This window comes from Mercenaria mercenaria, chromosome 14 (genome assembly GCF_021730395.1).
Source record: "Mercenaria mercenaria strain notata chromosome 14, MADL_Memer_1, whole genome shotgun sequence".
NCBI classification, from domain to species: Eukaryota; Metazoa; Mollusca; class Bivalvia; order Venerida; family Veneridae; genus Mercenaria; species Mercenaria mercenaria.
Genome location: NC_069374.1, coordinates 16643664 through 16662352, shown reverse-complemented (window position 1 = coordinate 16662352; position 18689 = coordinate 16643664). Strand labels below are relative to the sequence as shown.

The window sequence follows — 18689 nt, the reverse complement described above, 5'->3', positions numbered from 1 at the left end:
GAAGAGGATTTCATTTTGAAAGCTTTATTCAAAGGCATAACGACGAGTGCAAATACTTATATTGCAACCGATAACAGCTACCAACTAAAGCGTTTTAGAAGCAGTTGCCTCTCATCATCATGTAACAAAACAGTGTACGTTTCCAACTGCACTTGTACGCTGAACTTCGTTGAGAATGTTTGGTCTCAGATGAAGTACTTTTACAACACGTATCCTGAAGTGTTTTGGACGATCGTCGCTCTTGTGATTGTTGTGACGGGACTGATTATCCTAAAATGCCTCTTGTGCTGATCCGGTAGCACACGATGACGAATCAGAAGTACATCTCCGCTTCTTGTTTCTTTTCGTTCCAGTACCTTATCGCGTAATTCTTTGTCACTTTGTCATCTCTCGTAATACATATGAGTTGTATGTTCATTAATAAAGCATCGAACAGATAACATTGATCGACTTTGTTGTTTAGTCCAACGTTGGTCTCGTACAAGAAGTCCAGTGTTGGCTCGTGAGACACGGGTTGACATTCCAGAAAGAATAGTCTGAAGTTTTCAAAATCGGTTTCGTCCGTGCAGTACAGATCGTACGTCAAACACAACAAGCAGCTGTCCGTTTCAATATCATTCTCCAAGTACTGATGGAGATGCTTCATGTAATTCTCGATTCCACTGCCGTCTCCAGTTTTCACCAGTTCGAATATTTCGTACACGAAAGGTGGATGAGCTATCGAAAAGGAGACATCGCTATTGCCGTTCAACGTAAACCTCGTCCCTGCTAAGATTTTACCCTGACAGTATGCTCTCGAACATTTTGTGTCCAACAGATGCAACTTGTCGACCAGTGACATGTACATGGGATAGACGTTGCATTGTGTCTCGAGTAGACTGATGAGCGACGTTTGATCAGGAACCAAAGCTTGTAGGAACGTACGGAGATCATACACGTTGACATGTTCGCAGTTGTCACTAAGGTTTATCGCGAAGTCCCTTTTACGCTGACTCACGTATTCAACATCGAGATAAGGTTTTTTGGTCGAGATATCAAACAGCGTTTTCAACGGCTCTATGAGTTCTGTATTGTTCGAACCATTCTCTGTGTTACAAATTATGCTCAAGTCCGAACCTTGAATCGACGAAATGGTTTCGCTCACACAGTTGATCTCGTTGTTGTATCGCATCAGGTCTTCTAACAGCTCTGTACCGATGCTGTCCATGGTCGAGCCAGAACTGGAACTCTCATGAAAATACGCTCGTGTTTCACCTGAGAGTGCAAATAAATAATCTTTTTTACGAAATGTTTTATTTGGTTCTTTAACTCACGGTAACCGCTTTCACCGAGTCATTTGCTCGCACACCATGACGTGTGATGGAAGCATTGTTAGATGAGCTAGACGTGTCTTTGTACGGTACGGACACGAAACATCTCTGTAACAAGCTTAGATCCTCGTATCGAGTTGTGGAGCATAATGGCGAAAGGCTGCCCGACATATACCGCCGTTACTTGAAGGACAAGCAATTCTACAGCTTGTTCGTTCGTTCGCATATGGGTTCTGGCAAGACGTTTCAACTCAAGAAGATCATTAACAACCTCAGGCAGTCGGCTCGAAATTCTAGAACGGAACTGAGAGTGCTAATCATAACGCCCAAACGCACGTTTGCTTCCTACGTGACAAGTCAGCTGACAGACTTTGTCGATTACAGAAACATTCGCCGACCGTACAGTTGCAACAGACATCCCAGACTCGTCATTCAACTTCAGTCGTTGAAAAACTTTGACGAGATAGACAATGATTCCTTCAGCGTACGCGGCTACTCTGTCGTCATACTGGACGAAACCCACAGCATAGTAGATGAGTTGTTTTCGGACCTTTCCGATCCAAAAGAGAAACGCAGGAACATTTTGTTGTTCATAAAGGTTCTGAGATCGATACCTAGATGGATATGTTTGGACGCACATCTGTCCTTGGATCTGATTCGCATCTTCAAGGAAATAGACGACGAGAGCGAACGCATCAAGTCTCACATATGTTTGATTAACAGGTTTAGGCGAAATGACTTCAAACTCGTGTTTCATAGAAAATGTCTGTACAACAGTCTCGTAATCAGGTTGTTGAAACAGAAGTTGCACAAGTCGGACACCTTTGGAAAGTACAAATCGCTGTTGTGTACGCAGAAAATCGCAGACTTAGTACTTGATGACAACATCGGTCTAGTCGAGAAACTGTACAAGAAGATTTACATGAGAGACTTTCTGAGAACGTCCGATCGAGATGACATACTAGTAGAACTGCACGATGCATTGAGTCGTGGTCACAAGATCTGCGTTACCACGGCCACCAAACGCCAAGCCATTATGTTGAAGAATCTTTACGCTTCGTGCAAGTTCAAAGTCAAAGCGATCACGGGCGACAGTTCCGAAGAGATCAAATCTAAGTTTGCTCACGATCCGGACAAGTTCATCAGAGGATGTCAGTTGTTCGTATACACTACGGCGTTTCAAGTTGGGATAGACGTGTGTTCTACAAGAACGTACTTCGACACTCATTTCGTTTTCATCGAATGCTCGACACAAGTCGCTTCACCAGGAGCTTTCGTTCAGGCCGTTGGTAGAATAAGAACTCTGAAGAGCAAGGAATACAAGATTATCGTCATAGACACTCATGCTGAAAAGCAAAACAAGTCAACGTTGTGTTTGACTTTAGACGATTTACTTCCAAAGTCTCGCGATCAGATTTTGTCAACAGGTAAATCCAACAGCACGACTAGTCATGTGTGCAGCATGCTCGTCGATCTACACCACAAGGAAAAGGCAATAGGAAACAATGCCTTTCTCTACGTGAACATGTTCATTCGACTGTTATCGTGCAAGGCCGAGCCTTATGTTTTGATCAACGACAACATCTATTCGACAGAGGACGTTGTCAACTTTCATTCGTTTCAGTATTCGAGAGAACAATATGGTAAATTCATTGACGAGTTTATTAAAACGTACGAAGGTGAAATACAGAGCATGTTAGAAAAACATATCAACAGAATATGGCAGAAACTCGAGTCCAGTTCAATCTATGTTTCAACAATTGTGAACAACTTTGATGCCTTTATCAGGATGCCTTCTGATTTGAGTCGAAGCGAATGTCTGATGAAAGTATGCGAATTCACAAACATGCCGTTCGGCTTTCTTCACATGTACGTGTTCGCTTCAAATTCTACTTGCATTACAGATGACGTGAATAAGGAACTGATACAGAAGTATTTCGAAAGCGGTCTGCGAAGTTACTTTCATCAGTGTAATTTGGTAGACCTCGAACGTTTGAAGTCACTAGTTTTGAACTTCTTGACGACGTGTAGCAATAAAGATTCGTGCTGTTGGAAAATCGACATGTCGCAGTATCTTGAATTTCTGCAATGTGAACAATCAAACATCGTGTTATGCTATTCCAGATTCGTAAGCAAAGTCATTGGAAAGACAGTCACGACCAGACACTTGTTTGAGAAGTTGCTGGCTAGCAGTATGCGCCTGTATATCCACAAAGACGTCTTGGATCTGAACAACATGTACGACTACAGGCGTGTCATCGACATGAACAAGTTGCTAATATACAACGCAAAGCAGCTGACCGGTATCGGTTACAGGTGAAACCAACACGCTAAGTCTGTTGCAAAGTACAGTGCGTACAAAACCAAAAGCAAGGTGAATGAAATTTTCAACATGAATTCTTCGTGATCCATTTTGATAACGACCGTTCACTTGTCTAGAAAAAGGGCAAGGTTCTGCCTAAATACTTATTTTTGAAGCTCGACGAACACAATCCCACAGTACGTCGACGAATCTAATTTTTAAAAAAAGACGTCGTCGAAACCAGTTACTTGTCCAATGCTTCAAACATAGGTCAAACACTCGGTTCTACCTTCAATCTTACCACATTCGACCCGCATGACGCCTTTTCTCGTTTCTGTCGGAACAAGCATTAGTGAAACTTTTGATGAAAAAAAAGTATTAAAGGGAAATCGTGTTTTCCTATTCAGTATAAAACTTGTTACATTTCGGTTTACTCCTCACTTCAAAATGAAGAGAAAACGAGAACAGATGACTTTGTGGAAAGCTGCGTTTGTCAACGGGCAGGAAACGTTCAAGTCCTGGATTGACAAGGTGCGAATGCTTGAATTGAACTGTGACGTCTCTTCTGCAAGCTCGACACATTACTCTGATCTGAACGTGAAAACAAAATGTGCTAAGATGGAAGACAAATTTATGTGTACTTATTCTGTCGGCATTCGACCTACGTCAAAGCAGAAGCGAACGTTGAATCAGATGCTCAAAGTGAGCAACTACGCTTATAACTGGTGTAATTACCTAGTGAAGGTGAAAGACTTCAAACCTAAGCAGTTCGACTTACAAAGAGTGGTTACAAAAACAAATTCAACAGACGTTCCGGCCGAGTACAGACTTCCAGGAGACAATTGGTTTTTCGACAACAAGATGTCGAATATCAAGTTGACCGCCTGTAAGAACTTTTGCACCATGTACAAATCTGCACAGACCAACCAAAAGAAATCAAAGGTCGATCTCAGAAACAAAGACATTGCTCAGTTACGCGAAGGATCGTTCGAAGTTCAAAGCAAGTACGTCAGACTGCTTTCTGAAAGAGACATACCGGAGGAACGAATTCGGCAATCGAGAATAGCTTTGATGTCAGACAATTTTTCAAAATCTAAGAAGGACAGGAAAGAAAGGTTTCTCAGGCTTTCGAAAAATGTATCTAAGATACCACCTCTGAGTCACGACATGAAGGTATGCAAACGCCCGAACGGAAAATTCGTACTGCAGATTCCTTGTGATCCAATATGTACGCGACAGATACAAGTGCACACCTCGGACTCGATATGTTCTATCGATCCGGGAGGTAGGACGTTCGCGACGTGTTACGACCCTAGCAACTTGACCGCGTTTCAGACCGGACCGGAGACAGACAAGAAACAGGTCATTCACAAGTATCACGAAAAGATCGATCGAGTTCACCATCTCCTGTCGTGTGCTCAAAGGAAAAAGCAGACGCAAGCCGTGCAAGACAGAATCGGACAACTGAAGAAGCTGCACCTGAAATTGAAAACGTACGTCGACGACGTGCACTTGAAACTGTGCTCGTACCTGGTCAAGAATTACAAACTGGTCGTTCTTGGCAAGATATCGGTTTCGTCCATCGTGAGAAAAGACAGACCGAACCATCTTGCCAAAAGCGCTAACAGGGACTTGCTCTGTTGGCAACATTTCAGATTCAGACAGAGACTGTTACACAGAGTCCGTGGCACGGACTGCGAAGCGATCGCTCAAGACGAACGTTACACTTCCAAGACCTGTGGTAATTGCGGTGTGAAGAACAACAAACTCGGTGGAAAGGAAACGTTTTATTGTGAAAGTTGCAATTACAAAACTCATCGAGACGTCAACGGAGCGAGAAACATTCTGTGCAAATACTTGGGACTTTTTCCATTCGCAGCATAACGAAAGAAAATGACAATCGATTATTCGGGTTCGATTCTATCCCACTTGACTCAAAGAGTCAGAGGACTCGAAGACATTTTTGTCACAGATTTTGCAAATGCAAGATCTGGGGCAAAAATGTCTCCGGGTCAAAAGAGTTACGATAATATGGAATTGGGAGGATGTAGAAAATATGAAATATTATTAATTGGCAGAATCGAGACTTCAAAAGGACTGACATCTTCAGTTGGATTTCAATTAGAGTCATGGCATCAACGAACAAACACGTAGTTCTGAGTTGTCGAGATGAAGATACGTACATCGGCACTCTTCACTTGCTGATCAACGAATGGCTTGTTGACAACCTGAAGAACTATGCACCGCCGAAGGAAAAGTGGGAGATCGACATGATCAGAGACATCAATGATACTCGCAACCAGAGTAGTTCTTCAGCATCATTAAAGGAAAAAGATGTCAAAACTTGCCTCGACGAACTTGTGCAGCTACATGTACCAGCTCATTTGGTAAACACTACATCGCACAGAGCTTGGCTTAGGTTCGTGCATGAAATTCTAAATTCGGCAGGTGTAGAATTTGCTCCAGAGATGAACGATCGTATCCTCGAACATGATTTAAGCAAGTACACTCACAACGAAGTGCTTGGGTACGGAATCATGTTTGGTGAAGGTGCACAGACATTCAGACCTTTGTCTGATCCAGCAGAGAAATCTGAATGGGAGAACACGTTGAGACATCATTTGACAGTCAATGATCATCATCCAGAGTGCTTCTACCCGCTACAAGCTGATGGAAAGCGCGATAAGTCGAAAGGTGTTCTTACATTGGATCCTAAAGTTGGAAGGATTGCTCTCTTAGAAAGCGTACTGGACATGCTTGCTTCGAGAGGAGAACGAAATCTGAAAGACGATGAAGAGTTTTCAATAGGAAAGTGGTTTGACATTGAAGAGAAGTATTTGTTCAGGTACGCCGAAGAAGACAAACAGTTTGTAAAAGAACAACTTCGACTCTTCTCTGATGTTATGAACGAATATGTGAAGCAGCACAGAAACATGGAGACACCTAGAGGCCAAACGATTGTCGAGTGAAATACTGTTACTGTTGCACTGTTCCTTTCTCATTCATACGTCGTTCGAATATCACTCGATTCACATTGAAATGTTTGCTGTCTTTGTTCACGTCAATTATATGATGACAATAATCCAAAGTACTTGTTTTGTCTTTCTTTTCCTTCACATCGTCATCACATATGTCGGTTATGCCAGTGTCAACATACGCTGAATTTTTGATACAGCTTAGACATTTGTGGTTGGCTGGTAGTTTCTCATTGCCTTTGATGGCTATGTTGCTGAACAATGGAATGAGTTTGTCTTGAAAAGAAGACAAGAGTTCCATCTTGTCAACGTTGATATGAAATCGTCTCCAGTACTGTTTCCATATGCTGTCTAATATCGAACACAGATCAGACAACGTGTTACTGCTATTCATTGCACAGAAGTTGTCATAAGCCGTCTTGTCGTCGGAACTGTTTTCGATTACTCGTACTAGTTTCTCATAAGAGAGAATACATGCCCTGAGACAAAACTGCAAGTCCATGTAAAAGTAGTCATTTTCTTTCTCTCGAAACGAGATCGAATTGAGTATTCTTAGATTCTTCTTGAAAGTTGGCAAAAGCTTAGTCAGTACGTTGTACGATAACTGCTGAGCAGCTTCGGCAGAGTATCTTGCAGATTCTATGTAACAAAGAGCAATCATGACTTCGTACTGTACACTAGACCGCAACTGATACGAAGACATTGTTGATCGATTGAACACAGAACGAAGAGAAAAGCTTAAATATCTATTTATTGGCCGTATTCTACAATCAGATCAAGTAAGTTTTCACTTGTAACAATGACGGCTAAGTGTTTTATCACGATAGCAACATCATGCGCCGACGTATGAAATCTTGAATCGCCGTACGGATATAGATCGCAACCACCTTTCGTGCCACATTTAATCACTTCGTCATCTCTTTCTCCATCTGCCTCGCTTACGAGTTTGATAAACGATGTTTCCAAACAATCGGACAGAGTCATACATTGGATGCCGTATTCGGTGAAATCCTTGTTGCTGTCATATACCCAAATGCGTACCATAGCAAAAGCTGGTTTGGTGATTTTCAAATAGTAGCGTTTTGATTTCGGCGAATCTAGAAGTTGGTATCGAAATGACTCTGATAATTCATCGTAAACATGGTCTCGTAATCTCGATACAGAACGTGGTGAAGAAAGAAGATCGTAAGAGTGTCCTTCTGCCATGTCAATTTTAGGAGTCGACACCACAAGAATAGCGAATTAACCTTTAATAATCTAAATCTTTCATGAAGGTGCAATTGTTGTCTCGAAGGAGTTGGCTACCGACCAGCACACATAGTAGATCACTTGGTTTCGTTCGCGAATGAATTGTTGCTCTTGTTCCGTAGGAATCAGTGTGTGAAACAAGTCGTTCTGTTTTTCTTTCAGATACGCAACAGCCAAAAGATGTCGTGGTTTCAGATTTCGTTCTCGACACCACAATTCGGCTGCATTGTACCATTCGTCGAATATCTGTCCCATTTCATCTTCGAAGCTTAACAGTCTTCTCACTTTGCCAAGGTATTTACGTTTTGGGTAACCAATATGCTCGCATACGCTCATCGCGTTACTAGGACTTGTGTTGTTTACGAAAAAGTCTTTCAACTTCTGACGCGAAGTTCTGCCTGATTTCGCTACGGGCATACTTTTCCGCTTGAGAGTCTTTTCCTTTTCCAGCAAGGTATGAAGTCTCGTATGAGAACTAGAGAGGTTTCGATCCACGTTTAGGTCTTTGAGATCTTCGTAACTTGCACCAGATATGTCATCGGCAATGTTGTCGAACAGCTCATTCGTTGGTAGTAACGAATCCTTTTCTCTGTTGACAAAGTCGAGTTTCCATGTCAGCGGCCTGCCCAAGATATAAGTGAGAAGCAGATCGGTCAGGTCTGCTATCTCAAATCGGATTGCTAGTGTATACAATTGTTCAACGTGTTGCCTGTCTTCCAAGGCTGAGTCTGGTAACCTATCATCTTCGACGAACCTTTTCAGGTGTAACAATGCAGTATCGTCAGCATCAACGTTCAAGCGTTTGTTCTTATAGCGACTAAACTTGTTTGAGGCCTCGACCGCATTCGAGTACTTGATACTGACATCGTTCAGTCGAACAAAGTCAACCTGTTCGTCTTCATCAAAAGTCAATGCGCGTCTTCTTGGATTCCTTTCTTGGTTGCTTCTGCTGTTTCTACCAGCATGTGGAAATGCGACCACTGCTTCATATCTGTATTTACCAGAGTCCATTTTATGAGCGGCGATGTTTATACCACAAGTTTGATCGTAAGTGTGTTGATCGTTTTTACCTTTCATTAACTGAGTAATTGGTCGGAATCTGTACGTTGCTACGTTCCTGTTTTCGCTTGGAACGAACACGTAAATGTCTAGCTGTAGATATGTGGCGGCCGCCTTGACTTCGAGGAAAGGTGGAATAGGATGCGAGTCAAACTCGTTTAATTGATTGCATGCATATTCTTCTAAGTTGATATTTTCCTCCAGTACCTCGAGTACAGAAGGATTAAACCAACTGTAGCGAATGAAGTTCAGAACTTCTCGCTGAAAGACACCGCTGTATGATATCGAACCAGCGACGGCATAGGACAAAGCTTCGTACAAATCATTACATTTCATCAAACTGAGATCGTCGTCCCTAATTTCTGGGTAATCGATAGGAGACAGGTCAAAACGACTTTTCATAAGCCGCCTTTGTTGATCTCTAGTTAGGAAAGAACAGTCGACAGACATGATTTAGGTGTACGAAATTTATTAGCGTGAAATCCTACATATAATTATTTTTTGAAAACAAAATGAAACAAAATCAAAACATGATCACTGTTGCATCAGGATCTGAATCGAAAGAGTCATTTTCAGACGATACCGTGTACAGACTGAACACCTTTGTACTTTCGTCCGTGTCAAGGTCTCGTGAAGAGTGATAATTGATAGTACTTGAACGCTGACTGACGAGACTTCTTGGAAAGCAAGAGCTACCATCATCTCCTGATCCTGGTGGATGGTAACTCCTTTCTGTACTACTTTGATAAAAGTTTAAATCAGGAATGCTTCTCTTGCTTGATGTTGAAGTTCCATCTCGTTGACTTTGTCTCGAATAACGATTACTCGTATCTCTCGAGGATAGCCGATAACGAGAGTTCATAGACGGCGATGATATCTGATACGTCGACGACTTCGGCCTATCACTAGAAATCAATATTGTTCGATCAGAACCGGATTCAATTTCAATAACATCATCCTCATCGTTTCGTCGTCTAGAACGATACAGCGAAGGTGGTGGTTCGCTTTGAGTCACCTTCCTCATATGTTGTGGTGACTTGTCATGTAGCGCTTTCAGCTTTCGTATCACAAAGTCTTTACAGAAGTGACACCAGATTCGACCACTGGTATCTTCACGATACATGATTTTTTCTATTGGTATTTGGTTGTTAGTGTATTTCGTGTTGTCGTATATACTCTAAATCGTCTCTGACGTTGCGGATTCATGCTTTATTCGAGCAGAAATACTTTAACCAATGAAAACGTTCGATACAAAAAGTTAGTCACGCCTACATTTTGTAACGACGATGTTCGTCTCTAACGCATCATTGGGCTTCAGGTTGAAGTTTCCGAACAAGATAGAAGCATATTCAGAAATAGTACTAGAAGGTAAGTAACTATTGTTTGTAAATTCTGTTTGCACAGTTTATTGCGCAACGTTGTTGGTTATCCGAATGAAGTCTCATCATTCGACACCTTCCTCGAAATATCCATAGTCGAAGTACGCGCCTTTCTTTATTAACTTGTTTCGGATCCTCCGGTGGTTTCTCCAGAACGCCAAATAAAGCGGTGATTCGCCTTCGTATGTCTTACGATCTACTTCAATGTTTGGATGCGTGAGTAATAAAGAAACCATTTCTATATCATTTTTCTCCACGGCGTAATGTAACACCGTTCTTCCGCTTTTACCGTCGCCGATGTTGACGTCGGCGCCTTTGCAAAACAAATGACCTAAAATGATGAATTCCCTTTGCTTTGACGCCACATGAACGCACGTTAACCCTTCGCAGTTTCGGATCGAAAAGTATTCTTTACGAGCCGCTTCGGTACGGATAGACCGAACAAGAGCGGCTACTGAATCCCTGTCCCCTTTCTCACACGCGATATGTAGAGGCGTTTCTCCCTTGTGGTCGCGAAGAGTCGCATTAGCTCCATTAGTCAGTAAAGCTCGAACTATATCAATCTGACCAGTTAGTACGGCGAGGTGCAACGGAGTCTGAAGAAGACAGTTTTGAATATTCAACCAGCCTTCATCGATGTCGATGAGTGCCATAGCATAGTCGTTCATATAGCATATTATTGCAACGTGAAGACTAGTATCACCGTCCTTATCCGCATCGACTCCGATATGTAAATTATCAAACGTATCAACTAGTTCCATTGTTGTTGTTTTTTGGATAAGTTGGTAATGTTGGTTTTTTTTTTCTGTAATAAGAACCACCGACTATATAGCACTGACAAAGGTTTATATAGAAATATTATTTTTTGGAGACAAGTTCTAAGTTTTCTGATGCTGATTAGATCAGTTTTCTTCACGCCGTGTATGATTTTACCGTCCCTTTAATGTATTTTCTGCAAGTTGATATACAACAATATCTAAAAGATGATGAACAACCTTCGCAAGTTACCAAATGACCGCATGGTAAAAAAACAATGCACGACTCAAGATCTTTGCATTTAACGCAAAGAAACTGTTGTTTCAACTTTGTATTTTCGTCTTTAAGCCTTTTTCGTTCCGAGACTTGGCCCGCTGCTGTAAAGTCCGAGAGGTTTGATTTACGAGTTAATTGTTCGGTATCGTCCCGATCTTGTGTTTGTGCGATAATACCATTTGAGTTTTGTTCTTCTTCTTCTTCTTCAATAATGAATATTTCTTCCATCAGTCTTTTTGCCGTTAATTGTGGTTGGTCTAAAAACATATATATAGATCTTTGTAAATTTACAGCGGCCTTCGGCAATAAACTAGCCATTTTGAAAATGCTAATATAAATGTGTTATTTGTAAGGTGAATTCGAGCAGGACTCACTATTTTTTTCCCACAATTTACTGAAATTACGGATCTATATTCGATATGTAGGGAAAAAAAAGTTACCTTTTAATTCTAGTATTCGGGCAATTGCGTGTTTTACTATACGTGGACAATATCCCATTTCTAATACACTTTGGGCAGCATCGTCATTGTGCAATAGATTCTCTACCATATCTCTTTTACCATTGCCTTCATTTCCCTTTATTTACATGTAATAGAAAGAAAAAAAAATGAATAAAAAGGTACAATGAATTTTGATGATATATCGTCATTATTTGGGCTCAGCGCGACGATATTCATGAAAAAAGTATTTGACGATTTTCAAAACGAGGAGCTAACAGCTAGACAAATTTTAGCACACGTTCCGACGGAACTAATAAAATTGTTAAGCGATAATATCTTCGATTTACTCGTGGAACATAATGCTTTAGACGTATTATGGTTGGATAGTACTTTTCGTGAAATAATTTTTCAAAGAGAATTTCCTACTGGGATGGCTATTAATTCGCTCACTAGAGCATGTTTCGCTAAAATTGTGCGACAGTGCGGTTTTATGAATAATGAAGAGGTAAAACAATATATGTCTGGTTGCAGTCGCTCTCAGTTACTATTTATAAGAAATGGTTTTCGTAGGAGACAGTGGCAACATCTCGTTGTTACAGTAGCTAATAATAATAGTTAACTTACGAATTGCACTGCCATCTGAACGAGATTCACGAACTCGGAACCCTTCTTTTGTTTTACGAATGAGCAATTTTTTGACCATCTACAATGTTCGATCCAAGGATCATCTTCCTCCGACCAATTACGCATACCGATTCCGCAATAGAAACATCTAGTACAATCGCTAAATCCGGCATAAAATAATCCCGCTTCTGCCAGACTAGCCGGCGATATATCCGTGCAATCGCAAGTATTAAAGCTGTCAACTCGGACAGTTTTAGTGGCATACTCCGGATATTTAGGTGAATCACGGTTAGTCTCGTCAGCCGGTTTGATTGCAGTATCACGACTAGTCTCGCCAGTTGGTTTGATCGGAACATTGACCTCGGAATTACGGACGAGAAAGCTGCACTTGGGGTTCATTTGTCGATGAACGTCCATTGGATTATCGTTTACATTCCAGTGACTTTTTCTTCGACCACAACAATAACATACTACTTCGTCTCCGTTGCAAGCGTAATAAAACCCAGCTTCCGCGATTCTAATTATAAATGGTTTATTTTCTTTTGGATATGAACGAAGTGTACAAAATCTCAGCATTTCGTACTTCATGGAATTTTGTGGCGGTACATATTGCCCTTCGGCTATTTTGTCTATTATTTTCATCCACGAAGACGGTCGATTCATATTCTCTTACTATTGCATTAAATAATACAAAGTGGTGCTATGATTTCGGTAATGTTCTTCTTTATTTTAGGCCTGTTTTTTTATCAAAAAATAATATATTTATTTTTCGGATGGTGTAATTATCGAATACAAATATTCCAAAAACGAAATCGGCTACTTCGCAAAGTTTGCGAATTCGCGTCTCTAGTCCAAGTAAAATTCTTGTATCGTACTTTACCACAATAATTTCGTAGTTCATCGCCGGATCTGACAAGTCCGCAACAAATAGCATATGTTTTAACTGAGAGACAAGTTGATGTATGTTTCGTGAATGAAAAAAATGTATTAGAACAAATGTATATCCGAAACCTTTGTTTCTCTTTAATGTCTCCCTGTCACGTTTGCAAATTATGTACATTGTTGACTTTCACAGTCGCATAGTCAACTTTCAGCTGTATGAATGGAGTACGTGCTTGGATCAAACTGATACAAGTATCGATACGACTGTTAATACAGTACTATGGGGTCGATTGCCCTTCATGTCAAACGTAACTCGTGATTTGATATACAGAGAGGAAGCCCATGTTTGGGGAAAACTGTTCCTGAAGGAGTCGCACGACTTCTTGAAACCAGTCAACTATTTCGACAACATCAAAAGTGGTCTGAAATGTGACAGATCGATATTGACTCGTGAATCTGGTAACGTAGAGTCTGTTAAAGAAACGATAAATAGCGTTCTGCAACATAAGCCAAATTACTTGGATTTTCTTCAGTTGTATCATGCCATTGCAACCTTGGAACAGATGTATTACGAAACTTTTCAGAAGTCTTTCTTTTACGACATATTCTGTCATTTATTGAAAAAAGAATCGCTCGTATGTCAAGCAATTCTTCTGGCCGTATGTTTGAAGTTTTTCGGTTGGGAAGTCAACGACATTTTCGTCAACGATGTCTTTGAACGTTACGCTAACAAATATGCATATCTGTTTGCACCGCGCAGACACGGTAAAACAATTATGACTGTTGACATCTTGGTTGCGTTGCTTTTAACTACCGTACCGAGGGGTCTTAGAATGGGTTACTATTCGCATACCAAAGACTTGGCGCTAACGGTCAAGAATCAAGTCATAAGCAAGTGCAATGAATGGAGTATGAAACTAACAAACTCTAGATTCAACATTACTTATCCGACAGATTCTGTTGCGGTGAAAATCGTCAGTGATGTGAACACAACAATATTCAGTAACGACGACTTAAATTGTCTTGCCAAATTCAAGTCTGCGAGAAACGACAATGCGCTTAGAGGCGACGATCTTCACGTGCTCATTGTAGACGAAGCCATATCCATCAACAAAGCTAGGAATGGAACGATACTTGCTCATGGACAGAAAACTGACAACAAAATCATTTACCTGACTTCTCCTGTCAACCACAAAGTGGACGAGATGCTCGAGATCTGCAGAAGCCTGAAGTACAGAACGGACATCAACTTGTATCAAGTTCGGTACTTTTGTAATAACGAGGAACATCTCAAGTACGCGGCTAAGCAACCAGCGTGTCCCAGACTCATTTTCTACAAACCCGATCACATTCACATAAACGAGACTAATAGATTCTTGACGAATCTGCTCGCTCAGTCAAACACCAGTTACGAAGATGAACTTGGTATTTCTTCCACATTCAGCGCAATGAAAGGTGCCAGTTGCGTGAAACTGTGTCCGTTCTCCGAAAGACTGCTGACATATCTCAAATACAACGTGAACATCATCAACGATGCCAAGTGTGTGGAAAACGTGTTCGTTTATCTGGATCCTAATTACAACGATTCTCTGACGAGCGGCATCGGTTTGGTCGCTAGTGGCATCACGAAAGAAAACACGCCATGTATCTTGTATTTGGATCACAAGTTCGTCGAGTCCGAAGAACTAGGCAAAGTCAACGAACTTATGGTAAGAATGCTCCTGAGTTGCATTCAACATCTGGCTAAAGTCGTATCAAACAAACGCACTAGGGAAGGAGAACAGAAAGTGGTGGATCGAAACTTCTTCATTGCTATCGAGAACAACGCACAAAGAAACAGCTGCGTGGTGATGTATGACAAGTTAAAAGACTTTTTCAGACGTTCCAATTTGAACGTGTACCTCTATTTCACTCCCGTAGAAAATCGTGTGACGAAACAACTGAACAAGAGGGCCGGTTACACTCTACTCAATAAGTTCACCATTTTCTCACAGACCATACAATACATCAACGAGAAGCTGATCTGGTTCTCCTCGGTGTTACACTCGTATCACTTAAACGGTAGCGACAGGAACGAGATCGAGTACTTGAGACAGAACGTCGAACAGTTTAGATTTAGTCCACAAGAGAAAAAGTTCAGTGGCAAGAGTTCGCATTCGACAGACGACCTCGTTGTTGCGATGGTCATGAGTATCTACTTAGCAAGAACGTACACACCGGCGGTCGAAACGTCAAGCTGGGTTTCGTTAAGTTGTTGGGCTCGCATTTCGATCTGAAGGAAAAAAAGTATTAAAGGGTTTGTATGCGAAGAAATGTCACGAGTGTACGCAACCGAAAATATAATGGCTAGTGCGAGAAGTTGGAACAGTAGCCACAGTGACATGGATGTCACAACATCGACCGATGAACGTTTGAAAGAGTATCTAGACAATCCATCTGGCTTTGTAGCGAGAATACCCGAAGACATTGATTTGTACAAAAAAGCGTTGAGATGGAAGATGAGTGGATTGGTAGTCAAGTTCGCCAATGCATTGCGCAGAGCAGCCATCGAAGCGAAGATGGAGTTCTTCAATCAGATGTCTATGACCGACGACGATAAAATCGACGCTGGAATAATCAATTACTTCTACACAGATGTTTTCACATGGGCGCCAACCAGAGAGCTCAGACAGATTCGCATTGACAGAAGCGCTAGCGAAGTTCACCGTCTCACCGCCGAATACCTGGACCAGACTGTTGCTATCAGACAAGACATGATACCACTGGACAGGCGGTACGATGCTCCTCATGTCATTTTGACTTTCGATCTAGACGGAACAGTTCCTAACTTTGCCAAATACTTCAACGGTACTCGATGGTGTAAACTACAAATACACGATCGCGTTCACTCGTGCTTGTCCTCACTGGAAGCCAACAAGTATGCTGTCGTAAATGACGAACTGTGGTACGTGAGTAACGACAATTTGCTATGTAGAGTTCATCTGTTCCACGAGAAACCTATCAAACAGTACATTCTGCCTGTCACGATGCCGAGAGAGTATCAGTTATGCACGGACGGTACGAACATGATTCTTTTGAGTAGAAACCTTCAGATTGCTGAAGTGATTCAATACTGTGACGAACCAGACACTGTGGAAGTGAAAGATTGGTATTCGGTTCGCTCAAAGGACAGAGATGTAATGTACGTGGACGACTTCTTCACGTTGTTCCAATTCCATCTCCGGGAAATGGAAACGGACATTCAGGTTATATTTAAGGAAAACTCGACCCTGTTGGTAGAGAAAGCCGACGATGTCATTTACGAATATTCGGTAGAACCACATCAGTTTTTCAAAATGACTAGTGAACTGAGAGAACATCGACGATACGTTATTCCAAGAGACATGAGCAGTAAGCATTACGTGCTCGCAACAATAGAGACAGAAAAGTTAGAGGCATACTTGAATCGATTTGTCCACGTGGAGAGACATGAGCTAAAAAGGAAACGACCACACGATGATTTGCCGAGTCGTGAAACGTTAATGAGATCGTTTCGTCGTCGACCAGATCCAGAACAGTTGGAAATGGAAACTGAAGACATGGGCTTGCAAAAACGCTTGCAAAATCTTAAATTTTTGTAATTTTATTGTACCAAGAATCAATGGCATTTAATATAACAGAGAGGAAAATAGAAAACTTGCTTCTTGTTTTTTGTTTCTTCATCACAATTGTACAGGCCGTCCATCCGCCCTGGTCTAAAATCCATGCATTCACATTGCGAACATTGAACCAAAAACAAACATCTGAGATGACTCCTTGTAGCAGATACAAGACATGACGTTCGGCGCAGAACTCGGCTAGTTGTCCAAGAAACACAAACACGCACATGATTCTGAACCAATGAATTTCTGTGTCCGTGTCAATGATGTTATCTAACGTGTTCCACAAGTTCAATTTCTCCTGTAACACTTCGGCATAATTAAACTCGACTGTATTTTCTGAGGCATACGTCTCTTGGATTTCCTCGAGGTACGGTTTTATTGTATTAAAGAGATCGTTGAGTTCGCTTCGATGCCATTCCGAAACACTGTTATAGCTTGCTCCGGTTTTTCGAACTTTGTCCGTGATATAGAGATTCAAAAGATACTTGGTATCTTCGTACGTTGAATGTAAACGGTCCATTATCGTCAAACAAGATGAATCGAAAACAGTCGAGAAGATTTCTGAGTATGAAGTTGCAGACACGAGTGAACGAAGCGAAATGCCGAGCTTTGATAGACGACAAGCTTTTATCTAATTTGTTCGACCACGAAATCCAACAAATGCACTACGAGTCCACGCACAAAAAGCTCGAGATGACGTATGCCTTGGAACAGCTATCACTGGCTCACAACAAATATCTGAGTAATGCACTCGAACAGTACGCGAGCACGATCAAGTCAAACAAGTCTTTACTTGAGACGGTCAACACTCAGATTGACCGATTAATGGATAAAGAGAAAGACCTTATGGAACTGCGAGAAGAAACTATGCTCGGTGTGAAACAGGCTATGGACGTTGAATTCGATTCTATACTGAACGACGATGATCAGTCTTCCGCACGAGCCCTTATTCCTTATATAGAGGAAAACGTGTGCCTGCCGCCCGTTACAAGTGACGATCCTACAGGGGACAAGAAGTCGATAACATTTGGCAATGTCATCATTAAGACAATCGACGAGGTTGAAACAGAGAAGGAAGAAAGGAAAATAATCACCGATGAAGAAAGTGAATATTGTCCAGAATCAGAAAATGACTTACATTTAGACACAGACACAAAGTCAAAATGTCATGACCAACAAGACGAGCAGGACGAAATCAGCCAACATGAAATACAAAGTAACAACAACGAAGAATATGAAATTCAGAAGTTTAATCTGAATTACTAACAGGTATTCATTTGAACGCCAAGAATTTTACAAGCAATATGATTCGTTTTGACGTGGTTGTTTTGTTTCTCTCTTGAGCTGATAGACTATTGTTCTTATCGGCTGATGAAATACATGGTGTAGAACTACCCTTTGTTGGTTTTCCAATGACACCCAGTTGAACCGTTGTGATGAACGAATTACAGGGTAACGGGGGGGGGGTTACCGACCGCATTACCTTTCCTTCAATAGTTTAAGTCATAGAATGCAAACGTCGCCAGACAGACCGAACTTGGTTTTGAAACGTAACATTAATGTTTTCAGAATTTCGATCACGTCCCAGTCATTGATGCACTTTTCACGCTCACAACAGACATTGAGAAAGTAGTGGTTTCTAATCACGTCTGGATTCAAGATTTCGACCAGGTTCTTCAAATCATCGCTGTCGGCATTTTGTGTCTGATCTGCTTCTAAGAGACACATAACGGTCACTATGCACGCATCGAGCAAAGTCACAGAGTTAAATGGCATCGAGTCGTAATACAAACCCAA

At 41.4% G+C, this 18689-nt stretch overlaps 3 protein-coding genes across 3 annotated transcripts; 1 reads left to right on the top strand and 2 right to left on the bottom strand.

The window, feature by feature from the left end:
* The first annotated feature begins 4059 nt into the window (after nucleotides 1-4059).
* LOC128548115 (uncharacterized) lies at nucleotides 4060-5496 on the top strand. Its single transcript, XM_053522510.1, has one exon. The coding sequence runs from the start codon at nucleotides 4060-4062 to the stop codon at nucleotides 5494-5496; it is 1437 nt and encodes a 478-aa protein (XP_053378485.1).
* Nucleotides 5497-10338: 4842 nt separating this feature from the next.
* On the bottom strand, nucleotides 10339-12325 carry LOC128548380 (NF-kappa-B inhibitor alpha-like). Its single transcript, XM_053522985.1, has 2 exons — nucleotides 11746-12325; nucleotides 10339-11562 (listed from the first exon to the last, which is right to left on the bottom strand). Exon 2 carries the CDS (start codon nucleotides 11032-11034, stop codon nucleotides 10339-10341), a length of 696 nt encoding a protein of 231 aa, XP_053378960.1. The 5' UTR covers nucleotides 11035-11562; nucleotides 11746-12325.
* Nucleotides 11203-13032, bottom strand: LOC128548114 (death-associated inhibitor of apoptosis 1-like). The gene is made up of 4 exons (XM_053522509.1): nucleotides 12370-13032; nucleotides 11746-11881; nucleotides 11434-11562; nucleotides 11203-11225 (listed from the first exon to the last, which is right to left on the bottom strand). Exons 1-4 carry the CDS (start codon nucleotides 13030-13032, stop codon nucleotides 11203-11205), a joined length of 951 nt encoding a protein of 316 aa, XP_053378484.1.
* Between the last annotated feature and the right edge of the window lie 5657 nt (nucleotides 13033-18689).

Excerpts from the sequence above, each read along its gene's own strand:
- LOC128548115 (XM_053522510.1), top strand. The coding sequence starts at position 4,060 with ATGAAGAGAAAACGAGAACAGATGACTTTGTGGAAAGCTGCGTTTGTC.
- LOC128548380 (XM_053522985.1), bottom strand. The coding sequence starts at position 11,034 with ATGGAACTAGTTGATACGTTTGATAATTTACATATCGGAGTCGATGCG.
- LOC128548114 (XM_053522509.1), bottom strand. The coding sequence starts at position 13,032 with ATGAATCGACCGTCTTCGTGGATGAAAATAATAGACAAAATAGCCGAA. Across the intron at positions 11,882-12,369 it reads TTCAGATGGCAGTGCAATTC|GGAAATGAAGGCAATGGTAA; the intron begins GTAAGTTAACTA and ends ATGTAAATAAAG. Across the intron at positions 11,563-11,745 it reads CCGAATACTAGAATTAAAAG|ACCAACCACAATTAACGGCA; the intron begins GTAACTTTTTTT and ends ATATGTTTTTAG.